At 41.9% G+C, this 13855-nt stretch overlaps 1 protein-coding gene across 1 annotated transcript in view; it reads left to right on the forward strand.

Moving 5' to 3' along the window:
* POLR3B (RNA polymerase III subunit B) overlaps nucleotides 1–12608 on the forward strand; it is a 148496-nt gene extending 135888 nt beyond the window's left edge. Inside the window, exons 26-28 of the mRNA XM_003269962.4 lie at nucleotides 2935–3048; nucleotides 5698–5871; nucleotides 11827–12608. Coding sequence (XP_003270010.1) covers nucleotides 2935–3048; nucleotides 5698–5871; nucleotides 11827–11956 — 418 coding nt within the window. The 3' untranslated portion in view covers nucleotides 11957–12608. The remainder of the gene's footprint in view (nucleotides 1–2934; nucleotides 3049–5697; nucleotides 5872–11826) is intronic.
* Nucleotides 12609–13855: the final 1247 nt, after the last annotated feature.

Genomic DNA, 13855 nt, shown 5'->3' on the forward strand with positions numbered 1-13855 from the left:
AGTTCTCCTGCCTCAGCCTCCCAAGTAGTTGGGACTACAGGTGCAGACCACCATGCCCAGCTAATTTTTGTATTTTGAGTAGAGACAGGGTTTCGCCAAGTTGGCCAGGCTGGTCTCGAACTCCTGACCTCAAGTGATCCACCCACCTCGGCCTCCCAAAGTGCTGGGATTACAGGCATCAGCCACTGCGCCCTGAGGTTTTAAACCACTTGAACACTAGTGAAACTCAGCATGGAAGCATGTGTAAGAACAGAGCTTGATTTTAGCGCTGCAAATAGACTCTCCAGATTTGATTGAAATTGTTAAAACCTCTATTTATTAAAAATGTGGAGTGCTTTTAAAAATTGCCTATTAAAACTATAATAATATGGATTTCTTAGGTGTGTCATACCTGAGATGTTACAGAAAATCACATTACAGGAAAAGACTAATGGGCCATTTCAGAAATGGTTCAATAAAATAATTGTGACCATTTCAGAAAACATAGTTGTCATTGCTAAATTCATTAACCTTCTCTTCACTTCTCCACCCAGAAATAAGGCACATTTTTGGCCAGATGCTGACCAGAAAGTGCAAAACCATAGGATCAATTTGGTGGACCTTTGTGAACATAATTTGTACTGAAAGAATTGGATGGATTATATCCTGCTTGCCATAGACAATGGTTAGTCTATATCCCAGTCCACACTGCCTTCCCCTATGCCCCCAGCCAGAGTTTTCCTTTCTTTGCCATTTATTTCAGTGACAAAATCTGAGAAGCACTGTTTAGTTGAAAATTCCCAAGGGCATTTAAAGATATCACCCACCAGCTTTCACCTTTTGTTCATTCTTGAACATAGGTAGGAGGAAAAATTGCATATGGCTTTACTCTGTGGATAATGGAATAGCATTGGGTAACCGAGTGTCATAAATTCTACCATGAGCAACCCTACCATTGAGGAATAGAGTCATTCACTGTTAGAGCTGGAAAGAATCTTGTTCTAACCGCTTTCTTGTACAACTAAGAACAGTCCAGCTAGAGAGGTCATGTAATTACTTTACTATGTGACAAAACCAAGACAAGGACAGGGTCTCTTAATACCCTCTCCATTGTGCCTTCCACTCCACTCTGTGTCTTCCAAGAACCAGGTTGTGCTGAAGTCAGCAGAATGGCCTGATGACCGCAAAAGCCTTGGCTCAGGATGCTGAGTGTGATCAGGGACACCGAGCAAGCAGCGGCCAAGCTTTTTCTTTGCCTCTCTGCTGTGTCTGTTGTTTCCTTTACTTTCTCTACTTTTACATCATGCTATAGCCCAGAGTTTACTTGTTGCAAATCAGACCAGTGTTGCAGGGGGAGCCCTGGATTTGAACCCTCACGGCACCACTCACCAGCTCTTACCTGACCTCTCGGGCTCTCTGTGTCCATTTCTTCATCTTCAAAATAGAGGTGACAGTTCTTCCTCCCTGGATTGTTGTGTGGATTAAGTAGCACATGGTAGATGCTTCCTTCCCTTTGAAGAAGAAAGTTTGAGACAGTTAAAAAAAATTTTTTTTAAGACATCAGTGCTCTGGTTGTTCTTGCTCCAGATTAATGAGAAAAGGTTTCTTCTGTCAAAGTACCTATATATATACCCTCTTCTTAAACTCTTATTACAGCCTTTCTAAAGATTCATTGAAGTAGTTATGTAATAGACATTTATTGAGTACCAGTTGTGTGCTAGGCAGGGTCACAGGTGCTGGAGCCACCGTGACAAAGGAGACAAAGTGCTTATCCTTGCAGAGTTACTTCTTGTGGGGAAGACAGGCAATAATCCAAGAGATAATAAATGTACACTATGGTACCAAAAGGGGCAAGTGCGCCAAAGGGTCAGATTGAGACAGGGCCAGAGTGACGATGACAGGTGGGAGGAGGACTTCTTTAGATGCAGTGTTCAGGGAAAGTCTCTCTGAGCAGGTGAAATGTTTGACAGAGCCATATAAGTACCTGGTGGGGGAGTGTTTCAGGCAAAGGAAACGGTAAGTCAGAGGCCCCAGGAGAGGAACAGGCTTGTTCCATTTGAGGAGTAATGAAGAGGCCAGTGTTGCTGGAGTAGAGTGACTGGCGGGACACGGGAATAGGAAACAGTGAGGTGTGCAGGAACTGGAGTATGTCTCACCATATGGCCATAATATAATATGTTGGCAATACAGATTCCGAGTATGATGGGAAGCCATTGGTGAGTTCAGGACAGAAGAATGACCTATTGTGATTTACATTTTAGAAGGCGTCCCCCTGACTTTTTATGCAAAGAATAGATTGTTGAGGGATGAGAGTGGAAGCAGGGAGATTGATTACAAGATTATCTGTAGTAGCCGGATGCGGTGGCTCACGCCTGTAATCCCAGCACTTTGGGAGGCCGAGGCGGGCGGATCATGGGGTCAGGAGATCGAGACTATCCTGGCTAACACAGTGAAACCCCGTCTCTACTAAAAATACAAAAAATTAGCCAGGCGAGGTGGCGGGCGCCTGTAGTCCCAGCTACTCGGGAGGCTGAGGCAGGAGAATGGCGTGAACCCCGGGAGATGGAGCCTGCAGTGAGCCGAGATCGTGCCACTGCACTCCAGCCTGGGCGACAGCGAGACTCCATCTCCAAAAAAAAAAGATTATCTGTGGTAGCCCAAGCAAGAAAGGATAGTGGCCTGACCAGGGAGGTCACCCTGAAGAGGGATCATTGCATACACACTGTTTCCCAACCTGTTTAAATGTCTATTTCTTTGTAGAGCCATTTGTCTTTGAATATAGCTGTGGTACTTTTCATGTTTTTAGAACTAGTCTTTTCATTCACTACAGACTGAAAATCATTCTTATCCAGTCAGTCATAAATGAGTAAGGACCTGCCAGTGATGGGTCCAAAGGCTGTCTCTTGTTAGCCCAAACTTAGTTTCTTAACCCACAACACTTGATCTTTCTTTCAGTGAGCCCTTAGAAGCATACATCTATTTCGGTCCCGTGTACTATCAGAAGCTGAAACACATGGTGCTGGATAAAATGCATGCGCGGGCCCGGGGCCCACGAGCTGTCCTTACCAGGTAAGAGAAAAGTACTTACAAAAAGAATTGATAATACAGTCAAGTCCACCTTGTATTTTCCAGATATGGCAAAAAGCAGACTCAACAAAGTTTCCGTTTTCCTGAGATGTCAAAATTTGGCAAGTTTGGCATTAAGAAAATTATATATGTATGATTAAAATGAAAAAGTAGCAGCCAATTAAATATTTCACAAGCGCAAGAGCAAACACACCATAGGTCTTGCCAGTGGACTCCTAACACAACTATTTACTGTGTAAATGTCTGCAAATATGGTCCTATTTATAAAGGTTCATATAGGAAGATGTGTATGTATATACCCACACACACATTGATATACCTGCATGTACCCATGTGTACACAGAAGACACATGCATGCATTGTTTGGTAGCATAAACCACAATTGGAGTTTTTTAAAACTAATGTTATTGAAGCATAAAGTACCTCCACTTGCAGACTTATTTGAGTAAGCTAGAGGAGGTTAGGGGCCACTTGTGCCCCATTCACAGGTGTACCCTCAATCCCAAGCACAATGTCTGTGTGTTAATGAATGGATAAATTTCTTGGGAAAGAGAATTACAGCTACTAAGTTTCACGTGTTCTTAGTGCTACTTTTTCCAGCTGGAGATGCATAGTCGAGGGCAGTGGTTCTCAGCCAGGGATGATTTTGCCTCCCAGGGGACATTTAACAACATCTGGAAACATTTTCAGATGTCCCAACTTGGGGCTGGGGAAGTAGCTACTGGCATCTAGTAGGGAGAGGCCAGGGATGCTGCAGGGACAGCCCCCTACAACAAAGAGTTACCCAGCTCAGTATGTCAGCAGTGCCGAGGTTGAGGAACCCTGGGCTAGGGGAGGGAACCCAGGCCTTGGAGTCAGACGGACAAGGCTGTGATCTCATCTCCACCTTTTCATTCCGTCACAAGCTTTGGACAGATCACTGATGACCACAGTCTGATGAAACGCTCAGCTTCAGCATTTCTCATATTTAAAGTGGAGACAATAGTACCTACTTAACAGGTGCCGGTGAATGTCAAGAGTGTGAATACAGAATGTGTACAGCGCCCATCCACAGGTGGTATCAGCAAGCATCCAGTTCCCTCCCCACTTTCACTGAGCACTGCCTGGATGTAACAATGTGGAGAGGGGGCAAGGATGAGGCAGCTCATGTTTGGGGTTTTATTTTTTTTTTAAGCCAAGGGAGAGGTGTAGATGACTCAATTCTTTGACCATTTAAAACTGAGCACATGCACATGTGTGTTGAAATGATAGACATGTAAGTGCTTAAAACTGCAAAGAGGGAAGAGTAGTTGAGATTCTCAAGACAATAATCACCTCAGCAATGGGACCGTAATTGGGTTAGATGTATTTCTTCCCTAAATGCTATCCCCTCCTAAACTTCCATTTCAGTTACAACATCCAAAAACTATTTCAGAGTAACATAAATGTCAAAGCAGTTATTTCCTATATTTTGTTTTGTTGTGTAGAAAAAGTTATTACTCTGGTAACTTTTGGCTCTTCCATATGAAGACTGCCTCAAGTGCATTTGTCTGTAGTCAGTTATCTTAGTTGGTTAAAATCCAAGTATTGGATTCTGTCCACATGTGGTCTGTCTACCTTTACCTTGTTCACTGACCTCAAGTGAAGGGAGCAACTACCCTTTTGTGTTTCTACCGGCAGATAAAAATGTATAGATGTGCTCAGTTATGAAGTTTCCACTATAATGTGTTTATTTAGACCGATTTGTAAGTTATTCATGTGTATATTTCCTTTCAACAAGTAATCTGCAACTTCTTTGATTCCACATTGAAACTCAACCATAATTTTAAAAATCTTAAAATTTCGGTATGTGTTGGCATACGCTGTGTTCACCTTAATTCTTTGGGAGACTGGCAGCAACAACAAAGATTAAAAGATGCTATGGAATACAGCAAACGAGGGGTGCCTGGTCACCCTTGCTCAAAGTAGCCTGCCAGGGAGGCTTTAAGAAGCCTGCCAGGGAGCTTGCTTTTTTTTTCCCCCCAAATAATTTGTGTGATCCATACCTACATGATGTTGCCTAAATTGTTCAGATCCCCCTAATTTTAGCTACATCTCTGGGTCCTGGATTCTGAACTTTTAAAGTATTCTCAAGCCCAGCATATACATAAACCACAGGGAATCCATTCAAAAGGCTAACAGCTCTGGCCGCAACTACTGAAGGATCCAGGTTTCCCCCACAGTCTGTTCTGCTTAGTTTTTCTGCTTTTAAATAATAGAATACTGAGACTCTTTGAAAATACTTAAAGACATTGTTTCCTGATTTGAAAACTCTGCTGTCCAAATAGTAATGATAGTGATGGTAATAGTAATGGTGTTTTCTGTGATTATATATTAATATGTTATTACATCATATGATATTATGCAATTATATATTCGCTTAACCATAACAACCATCAATATTACATCTTTTCTCAATTGAGGCTCTTTGGGATAGGTGTGCTTATGCACTTTTACAAATGAGGCTGAGCAGCGTGTTCAAGGTCCCTGTCCAGTTATTGATTTGGATCCAGGTGAGCCCTGCTCCAAAGCCTCGTGCTCTCTGCCAGCATGTGATGCTGCCTCTTTGTTTAACAGAATAATAACACATTTGTCTAATAACTTGTTTCAAAGGCAACCCACTGAAGGACGGTCTCGTGATGGTGGCTTGCGTCTTGGGGAAATGGAACGTGACTGTTTAATCGGTTATGGAGCCAGTATGCTTTTGCTAGAGAGACTAATGATTTCAAGTGATGCCTTTGAGGTTGATGTCTGTGGGCAGTGTGGACTTCTGGGGTATTCTGGCTGGTAAGTGGATACCATATGTCTCCCATACCACACCCCTTACCTCTTAAATCACAGCTCAAGAATTGACCCTGGATCCTATCCACATATTCTCCAGCCTCTGTCTGTGATCACTAACATACCCTCCTTCATGCGTGTATTCCTGTCATTGGGGATACTCTGTGTACATGTCTCATTTGTCTACATCATGATCTACTTCCTGGACAACTAGAGGCTAAGCTCCCAAGGAGTACAAACTTTTATCTTCTTTTAAATATTCTCTCAGGTACTTTTTATAACGCTATTTGCCTGTGAAAATCCTAGCAGATGCATTGTCGGGTGTTAGAAACACAGTGTGTTAAAGAAACTCTTTAGGGAAGATTACATCGAATGCTTTCATTTGTAACTTCAGACCCAAAGAGCCAGGGATGCTGCCGCAAGTCTTATAGCAAATTGGTGACAGAGCCAAGAGCCAAGACCAAGACGACCTGGTACCCTGCCCCCTTGTCTGTACTCTCTCTGCCATGGCTAGCTGCTTCACACTTGTACTGTAGATTCTGTGAGGGCAGAAACTGGGTCTGTCTCAGTAATTTATTCAGCAAACATTTAGTAAGCGTCTGCTAAGTGTCAGACACTGTTCTAGGCCCCAGAAATGCAGCAGTGAACAAGACAGATGATGGCTGCTCCCAAGGAGCTTATCTTCTAGTTCATTCTGATTGCATCCTGTCATGTTTACCCTCATTTCTCCAGCCTGGGACCTGGTAGATGCTTCATAAAAAATACTGGTTGAATGATACCCTGCATTTGTAGGATTGCCAATAAGTAAATCATGTCATTTGTAAAGTTTATAATTTCTGTGTAGAGTTTCGTACACAAAGGTCCCCTTAAAAGATGATGCTAGATTTTTTTTGTTTTTGTGCAGTTGCACCACCTTTCCTATTTGTAATGATTCCACTCTGTCACCAAAGAACAAAAAGCTCGCTTAGGGTTATTCCTAAAACACTCCCATAGGCAAGAGAATCCATAGTTCCCCAAAAGCGAGGGGTTTTTAATTTTGTTTTTGGTTTTTGTTGTTTCAAGACAGAGTCTCACTCTGTCACCCAGGCTGGAGTGCAGTGATCTCGGCTTACTGCAGCCTCAACCTCCCAGGCTCAAGCGATCCTCTCACCTCAGTCCCCTGAGTAGCTGGGACTTCAGGCTCACACCACCACGACTGACTAACTTTTGTATGTTTTGTAGAGACAGGGTTTCACCATGTTGCCCAGGCTTGTCTCAAACTCCTGGGCTCAAGTGATCCCTCCCAAAGTGCTGGGATTTACAGGCATGAGCTACCACACCCAGCCAGAAGTGAGTTATTTACTTACTTTTCAATCAGAGGCAAGGTCCAACAAGATCTAAGGCAGAAGCTACAGAGCTTCCAGCCTCACCCCCTCATTGCCCCTCACCTGCCCTCCCCAGAGTGCCTTTTCTCTAGATAGGGGCCATCCCCAAGACATAGTTAGGCCCAAATAGCATTCATTGCTGGGGTTTGAGGAATTTGTGGGCCACCTTTTCCCCATTGAGTCCCCACCGTAGTTTCCTTCCAGACAGAGCCTCAACTTCTTGCCATCCTGAGCTACTAACTTCTAAGTTGAAAAAAGCGAATCACAAGTTGAACAAGTGCGCTTCTTAAAACGCAGTGTATCCCTTGCCAGATAAATGTCAAAACCTTTTAGCCAGTTATTTCATGATTTTGGTGTAGAAGACTCTTGTCTGTAAAGAGATGATTTCACTTTAAAAACTGACAGAAGAGGTGGCCATTTGCAGTTCATCTTTCATAAGGTTGCAGAGAAGAGGGGACATGATTCCAAGGATAAGCCTAGCTCTTTTTTATATGAATGAGATGGGGGTTTGCTTCAGCTCTGAGATGTCTGTTTGTCTTTTGAAATGCATATTGAGCTTGCTTTTTATAGTCTGGGCTGTGCAACCAAAAAGAAAAAAAAAGAAAAGAAATCATGTGATAGGAAGATGCCTGGATCCTAGTTCCACTATGCTTAAATCTTCAAATTTGACACAAGGATTTTTAAATAATTTACTTCGAAAGGATGGCACAGAAGAATCACGTCATTAAAAATAGAGGTCATGGAACTTCAAAAAGAGTTTCCTCTTCTCTTCCTCCCCCTTGCATTCTTCCTCCCTCTCCCCACCGCCGGAGAAAAAAGAAAACAGGCAACCCGATTCACTTATGTGCTTTGAAAACCTTCCCCTCTCCGCCACTGGTTACCCAGGGAAGGTAATGTAAGTAAGAAGACCTGTAAGCAGCGATTGATCCTTCAACATTATTCTGCTAAATGTATATCTTCTTTCATGCTTCATTTCTGTCTCATTTAGAGAGCATCTGATGGCAGTGTCTGATTTTGAAGCGTATGTATTCAGTGTATATTGTATTTGAAATCCTTTGAAAGAGGACTAAATCAGGTTATACAGTTTGAGGGTCTTTACTGTAATTAAACAGACCTCAATATATACTGTATGTCTGATTTTGAGTGGCCTACTTATACCCTTGTTGCCAACAGAAAAAAATCCTAATCCATTCTAGTAGTCTAGCCGCCGCCTCGGGTGCTGCTTTCTGGCCGAGGAGCGTAATGATGCTGTCATTTTTCCCATCATTACCTGATGATGTGTGCTGGGTTGAGTGGGAGGGAGCATGGGCGTCGTTGGAGGAAGTCGCTCTTTAATGAGCGGCACAATGGAGGCTAGGTAATTAGAGCAGTTTGGAACCTTGAAACTGGCCTTTTGTCAGGGATTTGCACATTAGTGAGGCATTGCTATGGGGATGTTTACAGCACAGCTGTTGTTCTACAGAAGACACTAAGGGCATAAGTCACAAAAGAGAGGTCCAAAAGGAAGATTTCAGGAAAAAGAAAATCCCTATTAAGATAATTAGCTCATAGAGGATGTTTCACTGGACAGTCATTTCTCGTGTGAAGCCACAGCCTCCCCTTTTTGCTACCTTTGCCCTAAAAAAATCCATTCATTTTATTGTGGTTCACGTCAAGTTTCTACCTTTGCAAATTGTTCAGATACAAGGTAAGGTAAGGTTTTATACACACACACGCACATTGGAACATTTTAAATGATGGAGAGGTATTTAATAATAGAGAAGATTAAAGGGCTTTCTGGAATATGAATCAGTACATATGGAAATTTAAAATAGATTAGCTTGGATCAGAGTCATTGGGTAATGTACTAGTCAGGAGAAGAAGCGAAAAGTTACCCCCATTAAATGCATTTCCCCAATTTAATGAAAGCATGAACATGATTCCTAGATAAATTACATCAACCCAAGCACATTAAAAACATAATTTTTGAACTCGAATGCATTAAATAGGTCTTTAGATAATCTTTTTTTTTTTTTGCTTTGTATAAAATATTTTCTTTTTTTTTTTTTATTATACTTTAGGTTTTAGGGTACATGTGCACAATGTGCAGGTTTGTTACATATGTATCCATGGGCCATGTTGATTTCCTGCACCCATTAACTCGTCATTTAGCATTAGGTATATCTCCTAATGCTGTCCCTCCCCCCTCCCCCCACCCCACAACAGTCCCTGGAACGTGATGTTCCCCTTCCTGTGTCCATGAGTTCTCATTGTTCAATTCCCACCTATGAGTGAGAACATGCGGTGTTTGGTTTTTTGTCCTTGCAATAGTTTACTGAGAATGATGTTTTCCAGTTTCATCCATGTCCCTACAAAGGACATGAACTCATCATTTTTTATGGCTGCATAGTATTCCATGGTGTATATGTGCCACATTTTCTTAATCCAGTCTATCGTTGTTGGACATTTGGGTTGGTTCCAAGTCTTTGCTATTGTGAATCGTGCTGCAATAAACATACGTGTGCATGTGTCTTTATAGCAGCATGATTTATAGTCCTTTGGGTATATACCCAGTAATGGGATGGCTGGGTCAAATGGTATTTCTAGTTCTAGATCCCTGAGGAATCGCCACACTGACTTCCACAATGGTTGAACTAGTTTACAGTCCCACCAACGGTGTAAAAGTGTTCCTATTTCTCCACATCCTCTCCAGCACCTGTTGTTTCCTGTTTTTTTAATGATGGCCATTCTAACTGGTGTGAGATGGTATCTCACTGTGGTTTTCATTTGCATTTCTCTGATGGCCAGTGATGATGAGCATAATCTTTTAAGAAAAAGTAACTCACCAAGTTTATATTTGTACTGTTAACGGATCTAATACAGGTTAAGCACCCTGCGTCCCCTCGTCATAACATCAATTGTGCATTTGTGAGGGTTGGTCTTCTCCCATTCTCCTCCTCAGGAAACTCTGTCTGCATGGTTACCACCAGCACGTGCACATTCTCAGTCTCAGTTCTTGCTTTTCTTTTCTAAAATAATACAAGCTTTATTTTACGGATTGCAAAAATGATCCCTGCTCATTGTAAAGCATTCAAAAGTTACCACAAATATAAAGCGAGTCACCACACAGAGATGACCACTATTAACATTTTGGTGACTCTTTCAAGATTCTGATAAGGGCAGAAAAATACAAATATACACACAAAAAAACTTAAAATTTTACATATGATTTTGGGGGCTCCATACACTTATAAAACCTGTTTGAGGGCCCCCTTGGGACCATGCTGATTAACAAACTGCTTTTTTCACTTCACAGTTTGTCCTGGACACCTTCCATTTCAATAAATGTGCGTCCACAACAGCAGGTCTAATGGCTTCACAGTCTTCTTCTATCTAAATGTCCCAGTGGACATTTGCATAGTCTCACCTTACACTGTTATAAAAAGTGTGCCTGTCAACATTCTTGTGCACATACCTTTGCCACTTTTAGGATTACAAAATCAAAGAATATGCACATTTACAGTTTTTACACACACTGTCTTACTACCCTCCAGAATGGCCAATCCTTTGTTCACTAAGGAATCCCCCTGCAATTTCTGGTCAGCACCACATCTTCCAAGCCTCAGTTGCTATTCTTCATTTTCCCCCTCTTTAACTGTGAGGACCTAGTTTTCTACCTGTTAAGAGTCAGGAGTTGTGCTGGATACCTACTGTCCTAGCTGCTTCGAACCCTTGAGGAGTAGGGTAAGGTCCTATTTTGGTCTGAAACCTGAAAGAATAATTCACTTTCTCCCCAGGGACCCTTCTACAGTTGTAGCCATTGATTAAGAACTAAGTTCAGTTTACCAGCTCTTCCGGAAAGAAGAGAAAATAAAGTCCTAATTGGAATATGAGGCAAATTGGTTATGAACATGGGCTGTCGTTAGGGTTAAGTGGGAACATATATGCACATGCGCACATACACACATTTCTTAGTTTTGCACAAGGGACAACATGTCGTAAGTATAGTACCTTCCAATACTCATAGAAATAACCAAGCCTGAAGAGCACTAGAAAAGTTACCATTTGATTGAATACCACTGTCCTATTCAAAAGTCTTGTCTTTTCCATCAGACTTTACGTATCTTAATGACAGAAACCAAGTTATAATTGTTGAGCGCCTTGCCTAGAATAATATACTGCTAGTATAGTAGATGCTTATCAAATACATGGAGATCGATTGAATTGGTTTAAAACTCTTTAAACAATGAAAAAAATTTAAATCTGAGTAAATTTCACAATGGTTCAGATTTCTGGAGCTCTTTCAAAACAGTATATAGGCAAATGTTTTACATTTTATGGAGAAAGGGCTAGATGTGTGGTAACAACTGACTCAACTTGCATGCTTTAAACACTGGAGGGAATGGTATTTGTTTCATTTTTTCTTTTGCTTCCTTGGATGTTTCTTTTTTTCTGGGCACATATGTACTTATATGATAGTGCAACTGAACACTTAGGAATAGAAAGATAATTTGATAGAATGATAACAGAACTTTATAGAGACCATTCTCACTTCCTACATGGAGGCCTTTGTTTCCGAGTTGCTGTCTGTCTTAACACTTGCTGACTTGGGTTTCAGGTGCCATTACTGCAAGTCATCCTGCCACGTGTCTTCCCTCCGTATTCCATATGCCTGCAAGCTGCTCTTCCAGGAACTACAGTCTATGAACATTATCCCCAGGTTAAAACTGTCCAAGTACAATGAATGAGGATGGAAAAAATGATTATTAAAGAGAACAAGCGATACATCCAATGCAACGGAAAGCAGAAGGGATTTAGGACTACTTCTCCTCCTGTGAAGAATTCCCTTGCGTATTCTCTCTCTAAAACAAACAAAAAAAAAATGGAGAGGCTTTTTATATACTCTAAGACTGGCTAAACAACGTTGGTCAGTGTGCCTCGAGCCGTGGGAGAGATGCTGACTATGTGGACTGCAAGGCAGCTTGATTCACAGAAGGATGTGACCTAAAGGATAAATATTAACTATTACTTATGTGCTGATATCTTGACATTCACTCATTAGAAGACCTTACTCCTTCAAGAGAATGTTAGGGGTCAAATTTACCATATCTTCTGACTAACAATATTCAAGATTCTTCTGAAACTTGGAGGATGTGAAGAATCCATTTGATCTGGTCAGCCTGGCTTTTGTTGTGGTGGCTGGCTCTGATAAATTTTCCCAACAATTAAATCTTGCCTTTACACACCCAAACTTTGTAATTTTAGTCTTGGTGAAATATAATTAATTTGTTCCTACCTTGTCAAGCAAGAATGTCGTCTTCCCTTATGGACTCAATTGCTATTATTTTGAACCTCCGTGATCGTACCATGCCATACTATTCATTAAATATCTGAATCTAACCCCGTGGCTGCTTTGTCATGCTCTGTCCCTTCCATGCCTGCTAGGATGCTAGCTGTCCATTTCCTTTTTAATCTGACAGGCTTCCTTACTCATTTCTAATTTGTCCTCAACTGCTGCCCTGAAGCCAGATAAACATTTGTGTTAAGGAATGTTTGTAAAATCAGAGTCAGAAACACTTTGAGTAATGGCCTAGGGCTTCATCCCACTGAAGATGTTCAACAGAGTATTAATAGGTATTATATACCAACAAGAATCAAGCTCCTATGTCAAACTAAGGTTGAGAAACTGGGGGTAACCAAGTTAAACATTCCACAGGACTGTTTCAAAGCCCTTAAAGATCCCAAGTTAATGTGTACTGGGTTTCAAAAGAGGGATGTTCCAGGGACCCAGGCTAGTCATTGACTCGAGAACTCAACCTCACTTCTTTTTCTTCACAAAAAATTTCTAACACACGTAGGTCTAACAGTCATAGAGGTATCAGTGAAAGCAGAATGAAGGACACTGCAGGCGAGCAGGCCTTCCTCGCCCTCATGGCAGGGACTCAATAGGTATTCTTTTTTCTTTTTTTTCTTTTGAGACAGGGTCTCACTCTGTCACCCAGGCTGGAGTGCAGTGGCAAGATCACGGCTCACCTCAGCCTCAACCTCCCAGGCTCAGGCTATCCTCCCACCTCAGCCTCCTGAGTTGTTGAGACTACAGGCGCATGCCACCACACCCAGCTAATTTTTGTATTTTTGGTAGAGACGGAGTTTTGCATGTTGCCCTGGCTGGTCTTGAACTCCTGGGCTCAAGTGATCCGCCCGCCTTGGCCTCCCAAAGTGCGGGGATCACAAGTGTAAGCCACTGCGCTTGGCCTCAATATGTATTTCAACGGTATTTCAAAAAGGAGTTTGAATGTCCAGATCTTTGCTATGCCAGTTCGTTTTTTTAACCTAGCTTATAGTTCTCAAAATTGATGGTGCATAAAGATTGCCATACTGGATTAAATGTACAATCCCACTGTACTTTGTGGGCTTTTTGAGGAGTTTTCTAGGGTGATCCTGATTATCTCACATTGTGTAGCAAATCCACTTCCCAAATCCATCAAAGATGCAGTTGCCCTGCAGTGTGGGGCACACCATTTCAGTGAACACTCAGAGTCAGGCTGGAAGAGTTAAAGGCAGCGTGCTGGGTGCTGGCAGGAGGACTTCGTCGTTCATCATTCGGTATCTGCCACGTACAAGGCACTGGACTAAGGATAAAAGAA

This window comes from Nomascus leucogenys, chromosome 10 (assembly GCF_006542625.1).
Source record: "Nomascus leucogenys isolate Asia chromosome 10, Asia_NLE_v1, whole genome shotgun sequence".
NCBI lineage: Eukaryota > Metazoa > Chordata > Mammalia > Primates > Hylobatidae > Nomascus > Nomascus leucogenys.